The sequence below is a fragment of the Podarcis tiliguerta genome (genome assembly GCF_965153285.1).
Source record: "Podarcis tiliguerta genome assembly, chromosome: 17".
Taxonomy (NCBI): domain Eukaryota; kingdom Metazoa; phylum Chordata; class Lepidosauria; order Squamata; family Lacertidae; genus Podarcis; species Podarcis tiliguerta.
The window spans coordinates 27845791-27871726 of record NC_139550.1 but is presented as its reverse complement, the minus strand read 5'-3'; the positions used below and the strand labels follow the sequence as shown (position 1 = coordinate 27871726).

Here is a 25936-nt window from a genome sequence, read left to right as displayed (position 1 = left end):
TTTTTTCCCTTGTTCTCCCCCTCTAAAACAAGGTGCATCCTATGGTACGGAGCGTCCTATAGAGCGAAAAATATGGTATGTTTTTGCTGCTCATTTTGTGAATTTTGGATTTAATACAGAACATTAGAAAACTTCAGGAGGTCTTCCCTCTTCCACAAACCTTTTCTGGCAGCTGAGATTCGACCTCTTTCTTCAGCCTCCGTAACAAGAAAGGGCGGAGAACTTTGTGGAGGCGCCGGATGATCAGAATAGTCTCTTCCTCGTTTAAATCCACCTGCAGGAAAGCGTACGACGAAAAAATGAAATGTATGGTTGTTTTTTTAAAAAAAGAACCAAAATTGCACTGTTCGATCTGTAGCATATATCTTTATGGTTTAGCAAACTGAGAATCCGAAGAGTTTATTTAGAGGGGTTTTTAAAAACGTAATTTAAAAAGGCTAGCATCATCATGCTAACATGGAAAGTATGCCTGAAAAGTATAATCCCCCTTATAAAACAGATTTTGCATTGTTAAACTCACAGAGGTTGTGATACAAACAAGCGAGCAACATCCCATAAGCAGCCCCATTTAGGGAGATTTTTAATGTTTGATCTTTTATCGTGTTTTTAATACTCTGTTAATACTCTCTGTTGGGAGCCGCCCAGGGTGGCTGGGGAATAAAAAATAAATTATTATTATAATTATAATTATTATCATCATCATACCCTTTCTCCGGTCATGGCAAAAGGGGCGTTGAACCACTGCTCAAAGGTGCTGCAACTCTTGAAAATGGTGGGGAGGAGGAAATTCAGCAGAGCCCAAAGCTCTGGCAGTTTGTTCTGCAAGGGCGTCCCCGTCAGGAGGATTCTTCTGGGGGCGACGTAGTGCGTGTTCAGCACCTGAGTGAGTTTGCAGTGGTGGTTCTTCATGCGATGGCCTTCGTCGACAATCATATACTTCCAACGAATCTACGAAAAGACAAGACGGCAAAACTTTCTTCCCCTAGTTCTACGTGTGCAAATCCTAAAACAGTTGCAGGCCTTCAGCTTAAAAATAAAAAACCAAAAGATTCAGCAGGACCAGAACACCCAAAATGCAACCATGAGAGAAGACTTAAGAGCCTCGGACATAAGAGAACCGGGTTGATAGAATTAGGGGAGCCGACAGAAAAGACTGATAAAATTTATAGAAAAGACTGGCAGAATCCGAAACCAGGGGGAAGAGATGGTGGGGGAAAATTGGGATTTTTTTTTAAAAAAACAGCATTCAGTATAATATTGTACGATTAAGGACTCTTGGGAGATGGTGGAATGAATTTACTTGGCTTTAGTGGAAATAAGATAAGGATTTGAGACATTAGGATTTAAGGGTATAAGATATTAGGATTTAAGGATATAAGATTTAAGGTTTTTTCTTCTTTTTTGTAAGTGTCTATTAGGCTGGAGTTTGGATAACTTTCTAGATGTTGATGGGAGAATAAGGTTTAAATGGATTAAGATAAATAAGTGAGTAAGCAGTGAAAGATGGAAAGAACTTGCTGATATAATTAATAACTGGAATACAAAAAGGGAGGTGGGAGGAGGTCGAGGAAATAAGTTATCGAAAGATGGAACTTGAAAAATGGAAGTGTTTTCTTTTTAAACGTTTTTGGGTTTTTTTGTTTCTTTTTTTGTTGGTGGGGTGGAGGGGTGCTGTTTTTATGTATTTTTAAATTTTTATTTTTGTTTTCTTTTTCCTTCTTACTCTACTGTATTTTGTCTTTTTCAACTTTTTTATGTATTTGTGAAAATTGGAATAAATATTATTTAAAAAACAAAACAAACAAAATGCAACCATGTCAGGTGGAGGGTCGGCGTGGCTCCCCCAAAATGGCCTGGCAGTGGAGGGGCTATGTGGGGCCTGTGGGCCAAACTTGCTCCCCCCTCAGGGCCATCTTACCCATAGGCGCTAGGGGCGCAGGGCACCGGGCTCTCAGGGGCGCCAGGCCCAGAGTCCGGGGAAGCCCATTGGTCGGAGTGCCGCAGCGGGCAGCTCTGCGCTGCAAGTTCGGGGGAGACTGAGCCAGCGAGACGCTGAGGTGGCCGGCTGGCTCTGCCCTCCTGCACGCCTGGGACTAGGCAACCTGGGGAGGGGGGGGGGCCGCCAGGTGGATCTTTGCACCCTGGCGCCACATATGCTTAAGACAGCCCTGTCCCCCCTGCTCTATTCAAAGTACAGTGGTACCTTGGGTTAAGTACTTAATTCGTTCCGGAGGTCTGTTCTTAACCTGAAACTGTTCTTAACCTGAAGCACCACTTTAGCTAATGGGGCCTCCTGCTGCCGCTGCGCCACCGGAGCCCGATTTCTGTTCTCATCCTGAAGCAAAGTTCTTAACAAGAGGTACTATTTCTGGGTTAGCAGAATCTGTAACCTGAAGTATCTGTAACCTGAAGCGTTTGTAACCCGAGGTACCACTGTACAGATTGGATGTCGAACAGAATCCATTCCAGAATCCGTTCGACTTCCAAAAGGTTCAGAAACCAAAGCGTGGCTTCCAATTGGCTGCAGGAAGGTCCTGCAGCCAATCGGAAGCCCCGTCGGACGTTCGGCTTCCCAAAAAACCTTCGGAAACCAGAACAGTCACTTCCGGGTTTCAATCGTTTAGGAGCCAAGGCGTCCCGAGATCCAAGGTGTGACTGTATTCAAGTTTTAAGTAAATTATTCTGCCCTCTTTAGCGTGCCTCCTGCAAGCACACCATATCTGCCTTTTCTTCTTTGAACTGAGAAAATGTTTCCCCCCCATTCTATTATGTCCTGATACCTCTCACATTTTGTAGGGGGGGGGGAATATTTATCCTGTCCAATTCTTTTTAATCTAACTTGGGAGACAAAACTTTCTCCTCTTAGCTAAGAACAGTTGTCTCCTACACTCGTCCATTCGGAAGAAAGCCCCAGAGAATTTAACGGGGATTGCTCTGAAGCAAGAGGGTGCAGGGTTGCCGTCTAAGGATGGGAGCGCTGTTTTCTATTGAGCTGAGATTCCTGCATTGCAAGGGGGTTGGACTAGATGATCCTTGGGGTCCCTCTTCCAACTCTACTGTAATGGTTCTAGGGGTTGCTCGTGCGTAAGTTGCTGCCACTCCTGGCTAGGTTGCCTGGTTGAACCCTTTCTGTCTGGACAGCCTCAAGCTTCGTGGCTGCCTCAGTCGCTGGCAGAATCCGTCAGTGGGCGTTTCTTGAACCTCTTCCAGCATAAAAGCTGTCTGACGCCCAGTCTCCTCCAACTCTCCCTGCGCGGAAGTCTTCTGCGCAAAGAGGGTGTGGGCAGCGGAGTACTCTTACTTTCCCCGCTGGTCTCCGGCGAGGAGTCCTGGAGCCACCTCTCCGATTCCCCCATCTGCCCCCCTTCTCCACTGGTGTTACGCTGATTTCCTTCCCCAGCGGATGGGCTGCCTCTCTCCCTACTGGGACCCTCTCCGGCATCCCTCTGGAGCCTTCTCTCCGCCTCCAGCTCCGATGGCAGTTCCCTGACATCTACCATTCTAGGAAAACCTCTCGCTATAGTCTGAGAGAGTTTCCAAGTCAGATGAGATACCGATCTGCCCGACTGCAGCTGCGCCAAGTCACCTGCCACCATATGAGCCTGACAGCCAAGCTGATAAAGAGAATGGGCTTGTCACCCCACAGGCAATTACAAACGCATGCTGGTTCTGTGGCCCAAAAAGAAATTCTAACTGGCCAGCCGTGAATCTGGGGCTGTGCGCTTGGTGCCTGTCGGCAGTTTCTCCGAGGCAATAATGAAACCAAGCGCTCCAAATTCTGGTTTTAGGAGGGCCACTTTGCAACCAAAATTATGTCCCCATCAGGAGATGCTTCAAAGAGCCATGGGGGGATTTGAAAGGAGAGGGAGGAATTGGGCGAAAGCTGGATTCAAACCACAGAAAAGAAGTTTAAGGTATGCTTTTAAAACAAATGAAAAGGATGGAAATCTTTGCAAAGATTAAATAAGCTATCCTCAAAAAGCCTATAAGAAGGTGCTTGTGCCCAGGAATGCGTGTTCTCAGTTGAATATTAGGCCAGGAGGGAGATGGTCAGAAAACTACCGTTGAAAAGGTGACGATGGCAAGCACATGAAAGCTCATTAAGAAATTCACAGGCTCTGATGTATGACAATTGGAGCTCCGTTACTTAAATGCCTCCACTTCCGCAGAAACCATGGTTCCCAAAGATTAGCTCCCACTTTTCAGAGTCTATTAACTATTCAGGAGACATTCAGATCAAAAGCGGTGATTTTGAGCTATCGGGTCTAAATGCACAAATGAAAATGAAGATAGCAGGTTTCATTCTGGCCCCTTATTATCTCCCCACATCCAGAAAGCGGCTACACAGCCGGAGTCCTTTTGCTGGCTGTGTTTGTCTCTGCTCAGAAAACAAAGAGCGAGAGAAGAGCAGTGGATCAAAATGGAATAGCAGGACCCCACAATAAATGTCGCTGGGAGGATGGTGACGCTCCTGCGAGGAGCGATGGCGGGGAGGCATTGACGAGATCCACAGGCAGCAAAGCCATTCTCTCGTCCCCAGCCCTGAAAGTGGCGCAGCAGGAGAGGAGACGGTGAAGGGGCTGGAAGAAAAGCCCAACGCCTCCATTCAGGCAGAGGAACGCAGAACTGCCTTTTAAAGACAACAGCAATGGCGGGTGCAGAGCCAGGAGTCTCTTTGCCGGGTGCAATCCTGGCTGTTTGGGGCGAGGGCAAGAGACCACATCCCCAAGAGGAGCCAGAAACGCAGCCTTACCTTAGCAAGAATGTGCTTGTCCTTTATTATGTACTCGTAAGTCGTCAAAAGAACATTAAATTTCCCGCTACGGAGTTGAGGGACGAGGGATCGGCGCATCGCAGGTGTGCCCTGGAAAGAGAAAAGAAAAGCTTCCCCTGAAACGAGGGTACAGAAATGCAAAACAAATTGCAAGGGTCTTGTTGCAATGAGCAAATTCTCCAGAACAAACTGGAGAAAAAGTAAATTGTAATTACTTTGCCACTGACAATGGCTCCCGGGCAAAAAACTCCACTCAGATAATAGGTCTTATTGCTGTTGCAAGTTAGGCTGAAGGTCCGTATTGTTTACAAGCGCCTTCCTAAGAATATCAGGGGCTGAATTAGTCCATCAGTGAACTAATTCAGTATTGCTAAACCACCTGAAATCTCCAATAAAAGCCATGACATGAACGCTCACATACAGTGGTAACCTCTGGTTGCGGACGGCTTCTGTTCCGGAGCTCCGATCGGATCCCGAGGTTTCCGCAGCCAGAGGTGCCTGTTCTGCGCATGTGCATGGCGTGATAGAGCGCTTCTGCGCATGCGGCAAAACCCGGAAAAATACTTCCGGGTTTGCTGCTTTCGGAACCCGAAGTTTATGTTACTTGAGGGTAACGTAAGCTGAGGTTCTACTGTATTATACTCCTGGATAGCTCAGTTGGTTAGAGCGTGGTGCTGACAAGGTCAAGGCTGCAGGTTCGACCCCCGTATGAGGCAGCTGCGTATTCCTGCGTTGGGGGCTGGGGCTGGGCGAGATGATCCTCAGGGTCTCCTCAACTCTACAATTCTATGATTTACAACAAATATTTCAGAACGTACAACCACACAGAATTTATCCTCTTGTCTTGCTCCAGCCAAAACGCTTACGATCATTAACGACTTCCTGCTGCATTTCAATATCCAAAAGTAACTGTGACTTGTTATAAATTGCACTGAATGAGTATGAGGGGAGCGTCCAGGAGCCAATAGCATACCAGAGATAGATTGGGAACAACTTCATCGTCTCTTGGTCACGCCATGAGCGGAGATGATGCGACACGGGGCAAGGATCACGGGGCAAGGCAGGCTTATTCTCCTGCCGCCATCCTGCAGCCAGGTGAGCCGCAAGGGCGTCACAAAGCACCAGAGAGCCACCCCAGGGTAGCCCCCCCCCCCCCGAGAAGGCCCAGCCCCAGGGGGGATGATGGTCAGACTCAGCACCACCACCACCACCAAGCTGGGGCCACGGCCTTTGGGGCAGCCCCACCCAAAACTCTACAGACGGTTATTGATGCTGACCTTTGCCCAAAGTTATGATGACAACAAGAACTGAGCCAAGACTTAATTTATTAAGATATTAAGGAGATTAAGATATATTAAGATATTAAGATTAAGATAAAGATTAGTTAAGATAGAGGGAAGGGATTTGCTGATCAAATATATGAACTGGAATACAGTGAGGGGAGGTGTGGGGAAGTCTGGGAAATAAGTAAATGCAAGGAATATTGTGAAAATGGAATTGTTTTTATTCGTTCTTCTTTTTTTCTCTTTTGTGTTGCTGTTTTTGTTGTTTTGTATTTTTGTATTTTTCTGCTGTTTTTTCTTTTTATGTAAAAACCTTAATAAAAATATTATAAAAAAAAAAAGAACTGAGCCAAGACTTGATGCCACGAGGAAGGCAAAACCTCAACACAAGGAGGCCCACTATGCAGAGCCCAAAATAATTTCGGGACCCTTTTAACCAGCAACTGAACCGGGGCCGGATTGAGGTTTGATGAGGCCCTCAGCTCCTGAAGGTAATGGGGGCCTTTCTATGTCCAGCTGTCCTTGGTCAACAACAAATGGTCACTGCTTTTTTGTGTTGAATATATGCTATATGGTCATTTATGGACCTCATAGGTATCTCAAGCCATTTGCACATAACAAAATATGTATTTTATCATATTTTGAAATACAATTAAGAAGAAGTATCCAGAGTTTTTCCCCCCTCTACATTTTTGGGGGGCCCCCAAGAGAGTGGGGCCCCAAGCTATAGCTTGTTTAGTTCATACCTAAATCTGGCACTGATCTGAATGTATCCATAGCAGGAGTATATGGGGAGGGACTTTGCAGAAGCACAATGGGCTCCAGACTGGGGAGGGGAGGCCTCTGCCAGGCAGGTGTGACCCAGAGAGGTGAAGTCTCCTGTTTGGTTTGGGTCGAGGCTGAGCCCCTCTGCCGCCTGCTGGGATCACCACAGCGCTTCAGCAGCCAATGAGAAACGCCTTCTGGGATCCCAGGAAGCGGTTCGGCTCCCTGTGCATGCCCTGCGCCATCGGGTGCCCAAGGGGGCCGGCAGCTGATGGGAACAAGCCTGGATCAAGTGTACGGATTACCGTATTTTCCCGTGTATTAAACGAGGGTTGTTGTTTTTTTGTCTCAAAATTCGCGTGAAAAAACTGGGGTCGTCCTATACATGGATAGTGGCTGGGGGGGGGAGCTGTGCACCGCAAGCCAGCTGGTTGGGGGGGCACGCAACTCCCCCCCCCCCCATGCTGCTGTGGGAGATGCGCACTCTAGGGAGTGTTTCCCACAGCAGCATAGGGGGAAGTTGGTTGGCGGTCCGTGCTCCAGGGAGCTTTTCCCGCCTTTAGAAAGCTCAACAACCAGTGGCGTAGCGTGGGTTGTCAGCACCCGGGGCAAGGCAAGTAATTTGCGCCCCCCCCCCCCGCTGCACTGTCCCTCCCCCAGATAGTCCCTCGCTCTCTCTCCGCACCGCACCGCACGCCTGGCACCCTCCCCTCCACAGTGGGCGGCGACCCGGCGGCTCGGATCGGATTTGCACAGCCAGCACTGCAGTGAGAGAGAGTGAGTGAGCCAGGTAGGGGCAGAGAGCTGCGAGTGCGAGCGCCCCCCCACCCGATGTTGCGCCCGGTGCGGCCGGCCCCCCCCTGCACCCCCCACGCTACGCCACTGTCAACAACTTTGGGCCATTTCCCCTCATTTTCTTTAAATTTAGTCCCCCAAAATAGGGGGTGTCTAATGCAGGGTAAAATACAGTGAGCTGTTTTCAGTGCACGGAAAAACCACACAACTAAATAGATTGGGGGGGGGGGTGTTATGTGTTTATACTGCCCACTTTATATTTGCATATAAAGGACGTCCAAACCTTGTAGGAGATTTTCACGACAGAAGGAGCCCATTTGTCAAACTCGTAAGTCCAGTTGGATAAAGTCCTGTGTAAAAGATTAAGAACACAAAGCATCTCAAAACCGATGGTTCTATAAATTGACTTAGAACTCTGCAGTCTTACAATAAAAGATATAATGAAGTCTACAGCCTGGTTTTTGATTTTGACCAAAGGAGAACAGAAGCTTTTCTCGTCATCTCAGAAAAGGCTCCCAGGAGCAGGCAGTCCCCGGAACGGACCCTGCTTACCTACTCAAGAGTAGGACGGCTCCTGACAACATAGTGATGGTATGCTGAAAATTGGAAACAGACAACTCCTAACATACCTATTAACCGCTGCAAGGACAACTATTGCCAGGACATGGAAATCATTCCAATTATTAACTGTGGACCAATGGTACAATGCAGGGGTCAGCAAACTTTTTCAGCTGGGGGCCGGTCCACTGTCCCTCAGACCTTGTGGGGGGCCGGACTATTTTTTTTTTGGGGGGGGGGATGAACGAATTCCTATGCCCCACAAAGAACCCAGAGATTCATTTTAAATAAAAGGGCACATTCTACTCATGTGAAAACACGCTGATTCCCAGCCCATCCGCAGGCCGGACTGAGAAGGCGATTGGGCCGGATCCGGCCCCTGGGCCTTGGTTTGCCTACCTATGGTATAATGCAATCTGGCAAACAGCATTATTGGGGGGGGAAATGACACGAAATTCAAAGAGGCCAAAAGAAACAAGGCCCTATTGATTATATGAATAATATGGTAGAACAGTAGCCATCGTTTACAGCCGTCTGGCGCGAATGAAGTACATATCATAATTTTTTAACCTTCCCTCCCTCCTTCCTTCCTCAAAAATTCCTAAAAATTCTAATTGCTATGGATACAAAATACCTTTTACTTTTGGTCCCTAAGCTAAGCAAAACATGTCACTATACATCACTTCATATCTGGAATAAGTGTCATAATTTTTGGCACATACACTTTGGCACAATTTTGTTAATGCATTCAGAAACGTTTACCTGAGTGTTTTTATTGTTGACTTATTTTTAATTTTACGTAATCATCGCCGGTCATATGTAAGCAAACAGATATCTCAATGCAGCAGTTTAAAGATAATAATGAATAAAAACAGTGTTACCAAAAAAAAAAAAAACCCCAGCCAAGAGAAGACAAAAAGCTCCCTGGGCTGCAGCACGGAACTCCTTTCTCACATGCATGCAGACACTTGCCCAATTTGAGTCCAATGTACTGCCAGAATATATTTTAGTGCTTTGCTGAAGAGGAGGGGATTTGCAGAATCTGCACCTGTTTGCAGATAGACAGTGCAGCAGGCTTGTAATTACAAAACCTGTGATTTATTTTTTTTGCACTGAAGAGGTCTTTGCTTCCCAGTCCTCTTCTGAAGTCACAAGATTTCTCCTGAAAATGGAAATCCTGTTGTGCGTATTTATTGCTCCTCGCTAACTGATCTGAAGGTACAACAAAAAGGGACAAATGCACGTTTGGGCAGATGCTCATTTCGTTTTTCTTCAAGCAGGTTTCTAGACTCTCAGTTTGCAAGTGAAAGCTTGGGGAAACGTTAATAGGGGACTGTGGCAGGCGAGAATTCTACCACTGTGTTCAGGTCAAGATCTGCCAAAAGGGAAGAAGAAACAACTCTTCATGGGCGCTACAACTGTGGCTAGGATTTTGCTGGCCCAAGGATGGAAAAGTGATGAAGAAGAATGGCAAGGAAAACGGATGGAATATGCTGAAATGGTGAAGCCAACTGAAGAGCCCCCAGACATCCTTGGAGAAAGGTGATCAGGTGCTCTGGAAGCCCAGACACACCTGCGCAAAGGCGGGTCTGACTTTGTGGCGTGATCGCTTTATAATGCAGCCGACTGGCTTTCACTAAAACCACTACCTTAATACAGTGGTACCTCGGGTTACATACACTTCAGGTTACAGACTCTGCTAACCCAGAAATAATACCTTGGGTTAAGAACTTTGCTTCAGGATGAAAACAGAAATTGCACGACAACAGGGCGGTGGCAGCAGGAGGCCCCATTAGCTAAAGTGGTGTTTCAGGTTAAGAACAGTTTCAGGTTAAGAACGGACCTCTGGAACGAATTAAGTACGTAACCAAAGGTACCACTGTAAGACCAATATGAGTGTTTCACCCCCTCAAAGTTCAATGTTTCCAAGAATAAAATTTCCTCCTGGGAATCTGGGCCCTAGGATGTTAATTTTGTGTTTGTTTCAAATCTATTGTTACACAGAGCCTGGGGTGGCTGCAAAGGTGGCTGGTGAGTCACCGAGTGAAAATATTCACAGCTAGGAGGTACCGACACCAAAAGGGGGAAAAGGAAGACTATTATGAACCAAGGGTGCTGAAGTGCCGCAAAGGGTGCCAGTTGAGTACACCCCCTATAAAGATCCAGCAGCTGTGCTAAAATTCTTTTAAAACGAAGGGAAAAGGATGTCGCATAAAATAGGAAACACATGCATTTCTCTCGCTCCCCCCTTGTGACTCACAGGAGGGAGAAGCTTTAATGACTAAAAAGCACAATAATGCTAAATGCTTTTTATCAGCCATCTGGTCCCCAATGACATGTGAGAAGAAGGGAAGACAATCAGAGAGGGAGCCCAGAGACCCCCCCTCAGCACAGCCTCCTGCATGCTTCGTCTAACTGTTAAGCGCGTGCATATATATATATATATAGTGTCCACGTTGTTAATGAGCCAATCTGCACGGCGTAGAAAAATATCATTAGGAGGAGTTCATCTACTTACGAGAGGGGAACGATGATGAGATAGGGGCCATTGAGCCGTTTGTGGTCCATCAGGTAAGTGATGAGGGCGATGGTCTGTATGGTCTTCCCGAGGCCCATTTCGTCAGCCAAAATCCCATTCAGATTGTTATTGTACAGAGAAACCATCCATTCCAGGCCCTGGATCTGAAATGCAGGAGAATCGCCTCAATTAACCGGAGTCCGCACACAGCAAAGTTTTGATCTCACGCCTCGGCTTTCATGAAAAATAAGCCGCAGATATGTGCATGATACCCTGCAGCTCTGTATGCCGCTGCCTTTATTGACGGACGCTTTGGGCACAGGGCTAGAGATGAATGCCGCTCGCCCTGCAACACACTGCAGGCTCTTAACTGTCCCCATGTGTCTTGGATGCCTATTTCCAGGGTTACACATTCTTGATTTCCTTTTAGAACAATCTCTATTCTCCAACTTGCAGGTGGCAACCAATGATCCTGACTCTTCTTTCGGAATAATAGACAGTGCAGAATCAATTCAATATTGGTGTATTGTGATGAAACACCCTTCCATCAGATGTCAAAGAAATAAACAACTATCTTTTATAATAATAATAATAATAATTTATTATTTATACCCCGCCCATCTGGCTGGGTTTCCCCAGCCACTCTGGGCGGCTTCCAAAAGAATATTAAAATACTGTGATACATCAAACATTAAAAGCTTCCCTAAACAGGGCTGCCTTCAGATGTCTTCTAAAAGTCTGGTAGCTGTTGTTCTCTTTGACATCTGGTGGGAGGGCGTTCCACAGGGAGGGCGCCACTACCGAGAAGGCCCTCTGCCTGGTTCCCTGTAACTTGGCTTCTCGCAGTGAGGGAACCGCCAGAAGGCTCTCGGTGCTGGACCTCAGTGTCTGGGTAGAGCGATGGGGGTGGAGACGCTCCTTCAGGTATTCTGGACCGAGGCCGTTTATGTCTTTTAGAAGACATCTGAAGACAGCCCTGTTTTGGGAAATTTTTAATGCTTTATCGTGTTTTTAATATTCTGTTGGAAGCTGCCCAGAGTGGCTGGGGAAACCCAGCCAGATGGGAAGGGTATAAATAATAATTTATCATCATCATCATCATCTCCCCCTGGGGTGCATACCTGGTAATGTTTCAATGTGCCATTAATCAGAAGGGAAGACTGCTTCTCCACCCTCTCGGCTATCGCGTGCGCCACAGTGTAGTACGACTGAGACTCTCCTGCGCTGTATTCGTGCATGCTATACTCATCGTCCACATCTTGTTTGGCCGTCCTGCAAAGTGAGGAGAGAAAGGGAAGCACCTTATTTACACTGCAGAATTCCTTCAAGATTTTTTAGCTCTTGCACCAGGACAAAGAACTAGCCGTGCCCAAATATTATTGCGCTCTTATCATTTTTGTACCATTCCTCCCAAATCATATCTTGCATTTTTATTATTTTCCCAGTTGTTGTCTCTTATCTTTCATGTTCATTTTCTTAATTGGAAGTCCTTACTAAACCCTCCTAGTGAGTCTACTCCTTTACAATACTTCTGTAAATACAGCATAAACGGTACCCCATCATTTTTAAAGTCGCTATTGTCCTTGCCTCTTCATTTTCCAGTTACCGTATTTTTCACTCTATAAGATGCACCAGACCACAAGACACACCTAGTTTTTGGAGGAGGAAAACAAGAAAAAAAATATTCTGAATCCCAGAAGCCAGAACAGCAAGAGGGATCGCTGCACAGTGAAAGCAGCAATCCCTCTTGCTGTTCTGGCTTCTGTGATAGCTGTGCAGCCTGCATTCGCTCCATAAGACACACACACATTTCCCCTTACTTTTTAGGAGGGAAAAAGTGAGTCTTATGGAGCAAAAAATACGGTAGCTTCGCCACTTCAGCAAAGCTAACTGGAAAATGAATGCAATGACATTTAGGTAAAAGATTCCAAAGGTAAGGTAGAATAAAACAGGCAGGAGAAACAAATATTTAAAGAACCAGAAGGGAAAGTTGAGGGAAATCAGGGGAGGGAGTTGGGATTTATACATGTTTTTTTGCGATAGTGATGATTGTGTGGAATATAAAATTGTAAAATTCAAAAAAAATGCATTAAAAATTATTTTAAAAGAAAGAAAGAACAACTAGCCGTGCCCAAAAGGGTTTGCTTCCCAAATGACTCACTCAATTATCTTCTTAGCGTCTCTTTCTGGAACGTCTTCACTGTTTGGATCCAGGTGTCTCTTTTCGTCTGTTTCTTGCCTACTTGAATCCTCATCATCTTCCTGCAGAAAACAGGCAGCCCAGCTGTCAAACCGACTGTGTGATTGAGGAAATGGATAAAAGCCCCCCATCCAAACAATGACTATCATCAGGGCAGGTAAGAAAAAAATAGTAATTTTTATTTTTATCATCTACAATACTGTCTTATTTATTTTATAGTACAGTACCTCGATTATTGGGAAGCGGGTGGCGCTGTGGGTTAAACCACAGAGCCTAGGGCTTGCCGATCAGAAGGTCGGCTGTTCAAATCCCTGCGACGGGGTGAGCTCCCATTGCTCGGTCCCTGCTCCTGCCAACCTAGCAGTTTGAAAGCACGTCAGAGTGCAAGTAGATAAATAGGTACCACTCCGGTGGGAAGGTAAACGTCATTTCCATGTGCTGCTCTGGTTTGCCAAAAGCGGCTTAGTCATGCTGGCCACATGACCCGGAAGCTGTACGCCGGCTCCCTTGGCCAATAAAGCGAGATGAGCGCCGCAACCCCAGAGTCAGTCACGACTGGACCTAATGGTCAGGGGTCCCTTTACCTTACCTTGATTATTGCTTTCGTTTTATGGATCAATGGTCTCATCAGATAGAAAAAAACCATGTTTAATTGCTGTCTTAGGGGTTGTTTTTAAAAGTCTGGAACAGATTAATCCACTTTGCATTACTTTCTATGGGAAAGCGCGCCTTGGTTTTGGAACGCTTTGCTTTTGGAATGGACTTCTGGAACGGACTAAGTTTGACAACCAAGGTACCATTGTATTTCCAAAGCTGGGTGGCTGGACCTCTGCTCCTGGAATCAGCAGGAACCAGGTGGGGGCCCCTTAGGTGAGCTCTGGATGCTAAGCCAAAGAAGGAATAGGCAACCTTGGCAGAACAGGCCCTATTTAAGAGACTCCCTTTTCCTTTTTCCTACCCAAAAGTGCCGCATTCTAAAGGCTAGAGAGAAATCAAAGCATATTCAGTTTTTCCTGCTGTTCTTCAACTGCGCACATTTTCCAAGTCTCTACTTACAATGCTTTCAAACACCATTTTGCATATTACTGAATCCCCGCTTGATTGCTAAAGTGGCAAAATATACCAACAGCTGCATTTCAGATTTCTCTCTCCCCACTCTCTGGTGCATTACTGTATTTTAATGAGGGACTGATTAAAAAGATAACACTTTCCTGAGAAATAGAAGTTGTCTTGTATGCAGGTAACGTTGATGCAAGCAGACAGGATACTATAACTATGCCAAGGACTAACAACCTATATCTGCTTTCTTGGAGAGCAGATCTCAAGAAAAACAATGCCCACTGTTTATAGCGATTCACAGTCACTGGAAATCAAAACGAAATCTGCATTCCTTCATGGCCTAAAGACGTATATCATCTAATCTATCTTCTCTGTTAATTAATTGGATTATAGCATTGCAATTTCCCTCCCATCATATTGAAGCTTCTTGTTTAGACAAGTAAAGCCACAGAAATAGCTCATTACCAGTTAACAGTGCAAGGCGCGAGAGGAGGGTCTAAAAAGCACTGAAATCTATTCTAAGGAGGCTACTTTATCCTTATTTATCTGGTAGTTATAGCAATGATTATTTTAATGGTCAGAGTGAGCTTCCTATATGCTTAATCTGAGGCTCTGGTCCCTAGATTGGAAATTACATTAAATCAGGCATGTCCAAAGTCTGTTTCGGGGGCCTAATCTGGCCCGCCGGTTGATTTAATCTGGCCCCCGTGGCAGTATATGTCCTGGGGTAAAATCCTAGAAAAAGCTGAACAACTTCAATCCTAAATAAAGCTCAAGAACTTTGAGGTAAAATTGTAAAAAAAGCTCAACAACTTCAATCCTAAATAAAGCTTTGGTCAGCGCTCATGCATGTTCACTTCATCAAGTCTGGCCCTCTTTGAAAAAAGTTTGGGCACCCCTGCATTAAATAATATTTTGGATAAATGCATGTATCAAGAGGAAGCCGTCACTTACATCTTCCTCAAACTCAGAACCACTTTCTTCGCTGTCTGACCTGGGTGCAACTTCATACCTGCGGGGAAGAAACAGGCAGAGGAGTAAATAATAAATGTGTGTATCAGAAAGCTTTACAGAATACAGATCTGAAAATATTTCAAAGGCAGAGGATATACTATGATTTTGATGCAAGCCGCTTCGGGTCAAGTTTTTGCCCGGAAAGGCAGCACAAAATCAATCAAGGTTATGCAGTGCAGTGCAATGCGGTACAATTAAAGGCAAGGTGGGTTTGTGGGGTATGCAGAATTACTTACCCAGGGTTCATTTCTAACCAAGCATCCAACTGACTTGCTTTAGGAGCCTCTGGTCCAAGGAGAACTTTGCCTGTTTCAGTGTGAGTTACCTTGACTGGGAGATCACTCATCTGACTGCTCTCATCAATGGGCTGGAATTGAAGGACAAAAGTCAAGTTTAAGGCATGGAAGGAAGCTTCTCTCTTTGGAAGAGGAACGGCAAATTTAGTCACGGCAAGTCCAAAGTTGCAAGCTACGTGGCCGTCACTTGCACAGAAATCCATGCCAACTAGGTGCTCCAATCCTGTGCTGGATTTAAAAAGGTAAAGGGACCCCTGACAGGGTGGCGCTGTGGGTTAAACCACAGAGCCTAGGACTTGCTGATCAGAAGGTCGGCGGTTCGAATCCCTGCGACGGGGTGAGCTCCCGTTGTCTGGTCCCTGCTCCTGCCAACCTAGCAGTTAGAAAGCACATCAAAGTGCAAGTAGATAAAGAGATACTGCTCCAGCGGGAAGGTAAACGGCGTTTCCGTGCGCTGCTCTGGTTCGCCAGAAGTGGCTTAGTCATGCTGGCCACATGATCTGGAAACTGTTCACCAGCTCCCTTGGCCAATAAAGCGAGATGAGCGCCGCAACCCCAGAGTCGGATTTACATATAAGCTAAACAAGCTTTAGCTTAGGGCCCCACTCTCTTGGGCCCCCCCAAAAAAATTAAAGGAAAAAAAAGACTGGATGTACATTTCCAAAATATAAGATAAAAAACAAATGAAACCTACATACAGCAACTATGTTTTGTGTTGTGTAGGCTCCTATGATGGGCCCCGCCTGCTCGCCTGCTCCCTCAAATATCCCTGGTTTGCTCCTTTTTATATATAGGGTGCCTACATTTTGCATGGACTGGTTGCATGGCAACATGGGCAAATGGCTTGAGATACCTATGAGGTCCATAAATTACCATTATAGCATATATTCAACACAAAAATCAGCGACCATTTGTTGTTGACAAAGGACAGCTGGACACAGAAAGGGCCCCATTACCTTCAGGAGCTTAGGGCCTCATCAAACCTAAATCCGGCCCTGGTCCCATCAGAGTCATATACAGTCGTACCTTAAGTTTTCAAACAGCTTAGTTCTCGGACGTTTTGGCTCCCGAATGCCACAAACCCGGAAGTTAGTGCTCCGGTCTGCGAACTATTTTTGGAAGCCAAACGTCCGACGGGGCTTCCGATTGGCTGCAGGAGCTTCCTGCAGCCAATCAGAAGCCGCACTTTCGTTTCCGAACGTTTCCGAAGTCAAACGGACTTCCAGAACGGATTCCGTTCGACTTCCAAGGTACAACTGTAGTTGGAAGAGACTTTGGGCGCAGTTCTCCTTACCCAAAGCCTGGCTCTTCCACCCAACTCCCACAATTTGGGTCACGACGAGACTGAAGCTGAGAGCAAATAGGCAGCCACAGAGCACATCGTTCTGCAATGCTAAGCCACACACCAGCCAAGTTCACATCACATTAATTCAGATTTTTAAACTGTTTAGTACGAACAGTGTACTGGAGCATGTTGCTCAAAAAATATAGCAACGATCCTCGTCCACTTCTGCCACAGCACGAATAAAACAAGCTAGTATCTTGCTCGTTTTGTTTCCTCCGAAGCGTGATTGGAATAAACCTTGGTTGCAACTCATGGCTTATCGGGAGGAAACAAACTACAAGTCTCTGGCTTGTTACGTCTGCAGCACAGCGGTTGGAAGGAGAGGACCGCCACGAAAACTGTGTCTGAGCTGTGTTCCCCACAACACACTCCTCTTTCCCATTAAACCATGGTTTGTTTGAAACGAGGTATGGTTTAATGCGATGTGCAAACAAGAACACAGAAAGAGATTTCTTTTACCAAAAAAAAACACCTTCAAAGTTTACTCTCAGTGCAAATTATTACTTGACTTCAAATATGCTTGACAGTTAGCATCAAACCAAACTATTCACATGCAGATTATGAATATCAGCACCACTAAGGACATTAGAGAAAATATGGTGTGAAGCCACAAGAATTCATCAGCTTCTCCAAACAGATCATTTTAATTTCTGTTCCCTTCTTACTATTTATAAAGAAAATTATTATAAATATGATGGATTTTAAGGCTGCAATCTTACAGATCAGTGGGACTTCCTCCGAGTAGATATTATATGATTGCACTGTCAGTATTATTCTTTCTTAATGACTAGGATACGAGGTTTTAGATTAGAAATCTAATGCCTTATGCCTATTCCTTTTACACTAACAAAAAATAATAATATCTGTCTCATCTCCAGTAAAGGATACTAACAGACACGCAGACAGAAGCTTCCGGAAGTCATTTATAGGGCACTGCAGCATGCTCATTAGTGAGATAGCTCATTAACGGCAAGGGCACTCATTAAAAACTTCAATTAGAAGTGTTGGGCAGTGTCTTCCATTAAACCAATTTGCTACACATCTTTCTGCATGCCAGAAAACACAGCAAACTTTAAAACCACTGATGCCTGTTTGCTTGATTAGCTAGGGTACTTAAGAGGGTATAAGCTAAAATAAATTCCCATAACGAAACAAAAATATCGTAAAACTGACTCTAGAGTGCATTGTTTAAGCAATGCCAACCACATGGAAGTTAATATGAAACATGTTTCCCAGCTATATAATGGGCGCCTTCAAATTACTTAATTCCAAAAAAGCAATGTGAAATACTGTATTTTTCGCTCTAGAAGATGCACCAGACCACAGGACGCACCTAGTTTTTGGAGGAGGAAAACAAGAAAAAAAATATTCTGAATCTCAGAAGCCAGAACAGCAAGAGGGATCGCTGCGCAGTGAAAGCAGCGATCCCTCTTGCTGTTCTGGCTTCTGGGATAGCTGCGCAGCCTGCATTCGCTCCATAAGACGCACACACACATTTCCCCTTACTTTTTAGGAGGGAAAAAGTGAGTCTTATGGAGCAAAAAATACGGTATTTTATTTCTTACTAGTTCTATGTGAGATGGCAGTCTGACATGGAAACCAGTCGTTTATAATCAATGTGTTGCTGTGGCAAATTTGGAGATATTTCACGCAGCAGGAGATAGTTTTAATTCATCACCAACCTCTGTATCATTTATGTTCTAATCCTTTATGTTCAAGCCATTTTCCACGGGACCAGTGGTGCTGGAGGGATACAATTTAAATGGCACACAGGCAAATGGATAGCCTGACGTTGGCAAGTGAGTCGGCTGGCAGGCGAGGAAAGCCACGCTCTGAATTTCCTCCTCGCTTAACATCAAAAGCCAGTGGGCAAACCCTCAAAAGCGAGTTTTTTTAATTAAAAATAATAATGTCTGTGCGAGTAACTTTTGTGGGCTTCTGGACAAGGCTGATTTAAAAACATAAATAGATCCTGAGAACAGAACTCTGATTGGAGAGCATCCCTGCAGATGATAGGGAAGCGGTGGTTTGCGCCCCCCCCCCAGCAACCCCCCAAATAAAAGTTTGGGGAGATCTTTTGGAACAGCATAGGAATCACACCCACCCGCCCATTTCTGTCAGCAGGAGTTTCCTTTCGATCAAAGGGCAACTTGGAATCCAAGCCACAAGAGGTCCGGAAAATGGCAACACAAGAACAGGGCCTTTTCTGTAGTGGCCCCCCACTTGTGAAATTGCTCTCCCCAGGGAGGTCCGGCTGGTACCTTCATTGTACACCTTCAGGCGCCAGGCGAAAACGTTCCTCTTTAACCAGGCCTTGGGCTGACTGACATCCAATGCCCCTTTAAAATGGGGGGGGGGGTTGAGGGGCTCATGCTTTTGTTTTTATTATGCATTTTGTTTTATATTGTGGTTTTATCCCATGAACCACCCTACTACCTGCTGGTATAGGGTGGTATACAAATTTTAATTAATTAATAATACTAGTAATAAAAGTAATAATAAAAGTCACCTTCCTGCTCTTGTTTAAAAGTCTTAAATCCTTGTTTATTTGCAATGTTGTTATAGGTCAGACTGATGTGGTTTTCATGGGCAAACCATACTAAGTGAAAGAACCCCACCTCTGTGTCTTGGGCCCTGCTCTCTGAAGTCCCTTGGCACACTGGGTGAGCAATTGCGGCATTTTAATTATCATGAACCGAGGGCAATATATTGAAACGCCTTCTGGACTCCTTACCTCTCCATCAGGACCAAGTCCAGATCCCATGCCTTCTGTACTGTCTTCTGCTTTCTGAAACCAAAGAACACCGGCAAGAAGTTACGTTTCAGCTAAGAAAACCGGGATACGGTTGCAGGCCACACTCCGTGAAAATGGGCTAAAATAATATCGCATGCATTTCACTATTCCACGGGGAGTGAGGAAAGCCTTCAGGGAAAAGGGATGCCTCATAAATCCCGAACTTCCAATTGAATTATTGCGACAATCTGTAGCCTTCAAACTACATTCTGTCTGTACGTGGCCCTTTCCCTAAAGCAGAAGGGGATGGGCTCTCTGACTCACCTTAGGACTGGAAACAAAGCCATTTTTAAAGAGATGGGCTCTTCTTAACTGCCAGGTATAAAATAAGATGCAAAGGGAAGCAGCTCGTTTCCCCTCCTTTCCCACTTTCGCTTCCTCTCACTCTGCTTAGCGACAAGTAATTATATAATCCATTACCGAAAAGCAGTGTGAATTTATTGTTTGTAAAGACAGTAGATCAGAATCAGGCAACAACAAAAACTGTGTCCCGTGGGTAAACGATGAACATTTTTCCCCTCTCTCTAGCTGACACACACATACAGTTAAGCAAGTTAAGACAGAACTTCACATAAAAAAAAGGTATTTTGCCTTTCTATGTAAGGCAAGGGGCCTGAGTCTCTCCCCCCCCCACCCCCCGAGTTGAGCGATTCAAAAGGGACCCTGAAGACACAGGACAAAATAATGTTAAATACAGGACACAGAAACCTCTGAGGGGAGCTGAGAAATCCAGGTTTGTGGTACAAAAAGGGCCACCTTCTCCCAAATTAAAAGGACCCAAAAATGGCCAGACGTGAGGATGCTCTTTCGAACGGCACGCTCAAAACTAGGACACTTGTGAAATGAGCCATGGCCAGACTCCCAATGAAGAGGGAGCCTATAAACAGAAGGGCACCAGATATTTCATTTCCATTTAAATGTGTTTTCTCCAAGATCGGAAACACACACAAAAATTCAACACACTGCATTCGCCTGGCTCAAGGTTGAATGCTGTTAAGAAGGATCGTTCAAAAACAGTGTGAAGTATCTCTCTTAAGACTAAGAATATGGTCTCTGAATGGAACCAAGAAATCATGATTCATGTTTTCCCCAACTCAAGACTTAACCCTCAGTTTGGTACTATTCTGAGAAGTCTGCTTGGCAGAGCATGGCCTCACGGATCCCTCCTCCTACAACCTTCTGACCCCAACTCAAAGTGCTCACCCCACAATAATAATAATAATAATAATAATAATAATAATAATAATAATAATAATAATAATAATAATAATAATAATAATTTATTTATACCCTGCCCATCTGGCTGGGCTTCCCCAGCCACTCTGGGCAGCTATCAACAAAATATTAAAATACAGTAATGCATCAAACATTAAAAGCTTCCCTAAACAGGGCTGTCTTCATTTGTTTTCTAAAAGTCTGGTAGTTGTTTATCTCTTTGACATCTGGTGGGAGGGTGTTCCACAGGGTGGGCGCCAGCACCGAGAAGGCCCTCTGCCTGGTTCCCTGTAACTTGGCTTTTCATGGTGAGGGAACTGCCAGAAAGCCCTCGGCACTGGACCTCAGTGTCCAGGCAGAACAATGGGGGTGAAGACGCTCCTTCAGGTCTACTGGGCCGAGGCCATTTAGGGCTTTCAAGGTCAGCACCAACACTTTGAATTGTGCTCAAAGTGGGAGCCAATGTAGGTCTTTCAAGAGCGGTGTTATATGGTCTCGGCGGCCACTCCCAGTCACCAGTCTAGTTGCCACATTCTGGATTAATTGCAGTTTTGTTGCCTTCAGCTGGGCCATCACTTACAGCTGCTCCACTACCGCTTGGGTCAGGGGAGGCTGAGGCGGCCCCTAGGTCTAGTAACCCACCGACGTCTCCCGAGCTGCAGAGACTGAGGTCTGAGAGAAGGAGAGACCTGAGTACTCGCAGGAGGGGTGCTCGTCTCCAGGCGAAACAGGGAGGTGAGTCGCTGGGGGATCAGGACCAGCCGTTACCCCGACAAAGATAAAAGGCTGTCGGACCCTGCCCCAGGTTGCGGGAGCAACAATGCTGTATGCTAGATCCTGCCTGATATCCTGTACCTGTCCTTGCCTGGTTTCCTGCCTTGGCCCTGTCGGACTGACTCCTAGCGGAACCTTCAAATTCTGGACCGGACCTGGACCGTGTTTCTCAGGGTACCCCCGGGGCCAGCACAACGGATGGATAAGACAAGCGCCAAGTGGTAGCGATGGGAGTGAACTGGCAAGGCTTGTGTACATTTGGGGAATGACCATATTTTTCCGTGTGTTAGACAAGGTTTCTTGACTCAAAAAATATATCAAAAAATATGGGGTTGTCCTATACACGGACAGCTGGTTGGGGCGCGCGTAATAATAATAATAATAAACATCATCATCATCATTTATTATTTGTACCCTGCCCATCTGGCTAGGTTTCCCCAGCCACTCTGGGCGGCTTCCAACAAAGACGAAAAATACAGTAAAATGTCACATATTAAAAACTTCCCTGAACAGGGCTGCCTTCAGATGTCTTCTGAATGTCAGGTAGTTGTTTATCGCTTTGACATCTGATGGGAGGGTGTTCCACAGGGCGGGCGCCACTACCAAGAAGGCCCTCTGCCTGGTTCCCTGTAACTTGGCCTCGCAGTGAGGGAACCGCCAGAAGGCCCTCGGAGCTGGACCTCAGTGTCCGGGCGGAACGATGGGGGTGGAGACTCTCCTTCAGATATACTGGACCGAGGCCGTTTAGGGCTTTAAAGGTCAGCACCAACACTTTAAAGGTCAGCGCAATTCCCCCTCCCATGCCGCTGCGGGAGGTGCATGCTCTAGGGAGTTTTTCCGCAGCGGCATGGGGAAACTGCGCACCCTCCAGCCAGCTGGTTGGAGGAGCCTGCACTCTAGGGAGCATTTCCCACCCACAGTGGCGGGGGGGGGAGTGGCTGCCCCCTTTGCCAACCCCCAGCAACGTCTTCATCATGCAAGGCAGACGTTACATGTCTGAGACTTTTTTAAGATCTGAGAGGCACTTTCGCAAAGAGGGCTACTTTCCTCTGCTGCGGAAGGAAGGAAAGGACGGAGGGAGATATTGAAAACTCTCTTAGTGCTAGTACCCAATTCCTTTGACTTTTTAATGTACGGGACAACAGCCACCCGGATGCTACTAGCCCAGAGATGGAAAGAATCCCCTACCAGAAAGGAATGGCGAGTTAAGCTGAAAGGGCAAAGCTGGATGGAAAACTCAGGAACTGAGGCCAAAAACTTTTAAAAAGAATGGGGAAAAATTATAACTTACTTAGAAGACGACTGTAAGCAGATGGAAACATTAGCTGGATTTGAAGCTCACTTGTAATGTAATAGGGAAGTTTTTTAATGTTTGACGCTGTACTGTGTTTTTAATACTCGGTTGGAAGCCGCCCAGAGTGGCTAGGGAAACCCAGGCAGATGGGCAGGGTATAAATAATAAATTATTATTATTATTATTATTATACTCTGGACAATATGGATTGATATAAAATATGGAATAATATGGAGTTGTAGATGTTGACAATAGGACCCATTGAGTGTATGGGGGAGGTCTCGAGATTCAGAGAAATCTTGATATATGGATATGCATTTGGAATGTTATGAATTCGTATATGCAAAATCAAATCAAAACGATTACAAAAAAAGAAAAAAGAAAACTCTGTTAGTGGCAGCTGAAAGAGATACTTGCCTTCTTTCTCCTCCTCCTCTTCTTCTTCTCCTTGGCCGCCTGCGCTTGCTTGTGCTCCCAAACCAGATTCGTCAGGTTGGCCACATATTCGTCCGTTTGCTGCAGCAGGTAAGCCAGGCGCCGGTCCTTCTTCTGATCAATCAGCTTGCGGTAGCCTTCCTCATCTTCAGCCTGGAAGCGCAAGAAAAGGCAAATTAAGGGACTCTGTCGCCAAGCAGACCCAAAGAAAGTGGGGACACTTTCCGCGCGGGATCCGGACGCAGGGGTCAAGTTCCATCACTTCCAAAGCTCCAGGGGTCATTTCAGGGCTGGGGAGACAGCTATTTGCCAACTGCGCCGTATCAGTGATCCTAGCTACGTACAGCTTCCCAAATGATGTTGAGTCAAAACCTCCAATATGTTAAAGCACCCCAAAAAAAAGCGCCTCTATTTTGTTCACCGTTTTAAAAAATAGAGTCCTACGGTAGGGCTGCCATACACCCAGGATGCCTCTGTCGAAAATGATGTCCAGGCGGAATTTCCAAAGATTGGCTAAAATGTCCGGGGGAACCTGGGTATATGGCAGCCCATATCGGAAATGTTGATGTTTTGGAGAATTTTTTGTTAATTATTATTGGGGTTTTTTGAGATTCTGCAGAAAAATCTAGAAACTTTTTGCACCCAGATGTTTTCCATTGTGAGTCGAAGTCCTGATTTCTAGATACAGTGTTACCCCGCAAGACGAATGCCTCGCAAGACGGAAAACCCGCTAGACGAAAGGGTTTTCCGTTTTTCGATGCACTTCGCAGGACGAATTTCCCTATGGGCTTGCTTCGCAAGACGAAAATGTCTTGCGAGTCTTGAGATTTTTTTCCGCTCCCCACCCCCTTTTTCTAAGCCACTAAACCGCTAATAGCCTTTTAGCAGCTAATCCGCTAATCCCTTAAGCCTTTAATAGCCGCTAAACCGCTAATAGCGCTAATCCGCTAATGGGCTTGCTTCGCAAGACGAAAAAACCGCTAGACGAAGAGACTCGCGGAATGAATTAATTTCGTCTTGCGAGGCACCACTGTACTGTGAAAGCACCAGCTGCAATAGTAGGGGGACCTATACCCTATTATTCCTTAAACACTAATTAAATATCAGGGGGAACCTTGGAGAAACATTAAAGCAGGCTTCCTCAACCTTGGCCCTCCAGATCTTTTGGGACTACAATTCCCATCATCCCTGATCACTGGTCCTAGGGATCATGGGAGTTGTAGGCCAAAAACATCTGGAGGGCCGAGGCTGAGGAAGCCTGCATTAAAGTGATGCATTAAAATCCAAGATGAACTGAGGTCAACACCCAAGAGAACAAAATGGAGTTACATTTGCTGAATGTAATAGCTCAACAACTTCCCCTTTCCTGACTTTGTGGATTACAGGGAACTACGTTGGAAAATGTGGTCTCAGTCCCACCAAATCTAAACACTCTTATGTCCCGCTGGTTTCAGCAGAAAAATACAGTCTTAAACGCCTCCCTCGGAAATCAGTCTGATTCAGAGGATGCTTAACTTTTGATGAAATCTTGCCTCTTGCCTTTGACATGGAATTCATTCTCAAGGTGGGGCTGCCACCGGAAATAATTGAAAGGTAATGTGTCACTGTAGTTTATATATAACCGAAGGGTTAGAAAAAAATGATATGGTCTTGATGCCGTGAATGCTAACAAGCGTTTGGAAGAAATTACTGTGCTGCGGTAGAAGCTTCTACAGAGAAAGTATAGTTCCTTGAAAATTAACCACCATATAAAAGAACATCTGGTGTTGCTCAGAAGGTATAAGTAATGGGGTCAACCTATAAATGGGGGCAGGGCAATTAAAATATTGGAAACCACAAGGTAAGGTGAAAGTGGTTTGGTTCATTATATTAAAGGGAGTCCATAAATATCATAACCACCCCATTAAGACGCACATAAAAGACAACAAAAGGTTTACAAATAGAAAAAGCTCCCTTATTTTCACCTTGGGTTGGCTTATGGCTCTCGAGAGACAATGGAGTACGCCTCCGGGGGTGAAGTCAAATCACTGTATTAGGAGCACTTAAGTGACCTCCCTGGGGTACAAGCCTGGGCAGCATGTCTGGGGGTCCTGGGCTGCCCCCTCTCATCTGATGGGGTCCAAAGGAAAGCAGAAGATGTTGGGTACCAGCTTGGCTGAAGGAGTTGCTGGAAGGAGGCGGACAAGGCGCCATCCAAACATCTTGGGGACTCACCTATGGATTTGGGTAGCAGGGTTTACTCCTGAGCCTTCTCTTCTCCCGAAGATGTCCCGCAAGGCAGTAGAGGTTTAGGACCAGAGTTTTCCATCTCCTGGATGGCCTCCCTTCCCAGGTGGATGAGCCCCATCGGCCGCTCCCTTCCCTCTACAGTGGGGTTTCCCAAACTTGGGTCTCCAGATGATGGCCTACAACTCCCATCATCCTTAAGCTAGCAGGACCAGTGGTCAGGGATGATGGGAACTGTAGTCCAAGAACAGGAAGAGACCCATGCTTGGGAAGCCCTACAACAACGGCCTCCATGAGCCAACACCGGCCTCACCATCAGCCGCCGCATTCGCTCTTTCTCAATCCTCTCCGTTTCCTTCTTCTGCTCACGCTCCGTGTTTGCGTGCCACGTGGCCACGGCTTTGGAAAGCTTCTGGATTTTCCCAGCCACGGACCGGTGGTACTCTTTGAAGTCCTTAGCGTGCTGCAAGATGCTGTTGAGATACTCCTGCAAAAAAGAAAAGGGGGGGAAATCAACCAGGGAGCTGACCCACAAGCAACGGTCGCAGATTCCAAGCGCACCCTGCATCAAGGATCTAAATGTATCTCCTC

The 25936-nt window shown here is 45.9% G+C and overlaps 1 protein-coding gene across 18 annotated transcripts in view; it reads right to left on the bottom strand.

Moving 5' to 3' along the window:
* Positions 1-25936, bottom strand: part of SMARCA2 (SWI/SNF related BAF chromatin remodeling complex subunit ATPase 2) — a 128711-nt gene that overhangs the window by 58052 nt on the left and 44723 nt on the right. For 12 of the 18 annotated variants that reach the window (XR_014506270.1, XM_083419390.1, XM_083419379.1 and 9 more), the window contains 12 exons: positions 25659-25832; positions 23102-23272; positions 19342-19395; positions 15203-15333; positions 14907-14964; positions 12855-12955; positions 11815-11965; positions 10694-10857; positions 7901-7967; positions 4754-4864; positions 706-948; positions 161-274 (listed from right to left, as the gene is read on the bottom strand). Coding sequence is in view for 17 of the 18 variants with exons in the window: in XM_083419390.1 (XP_083275516.1) it covers positions 161-274; positions 706-948; positions 4754-4864; positions 7901-7967; positions 10694-10857; positions 11815-11965; positions 12855-12955; positions 14907-14964; positions 15203-15333; positions 19342-19395; positions 23102-23272; positions 25659-25832 (1539 nt within the window). In the remaining variant the exon portion in view is untranslated. Of the gene's footprint in view, positions 1-160; positions 275-705; positions 949-4753; positions 4865-7900; positions 7968-10693; positions 10858-11814; positions 11966-12854; positions 12956-14906; positions 14965-15202; positions 15334-19341; positions 19396-23097; positions 23273-25658; positions 25833-25936 lie in introns of all 18 variants that reach the window. The other 6 variants (XM_083419378.1, XM_083419396.1, XM_083419388.1 and 3 more) reach the window with 1 other exon arrangement.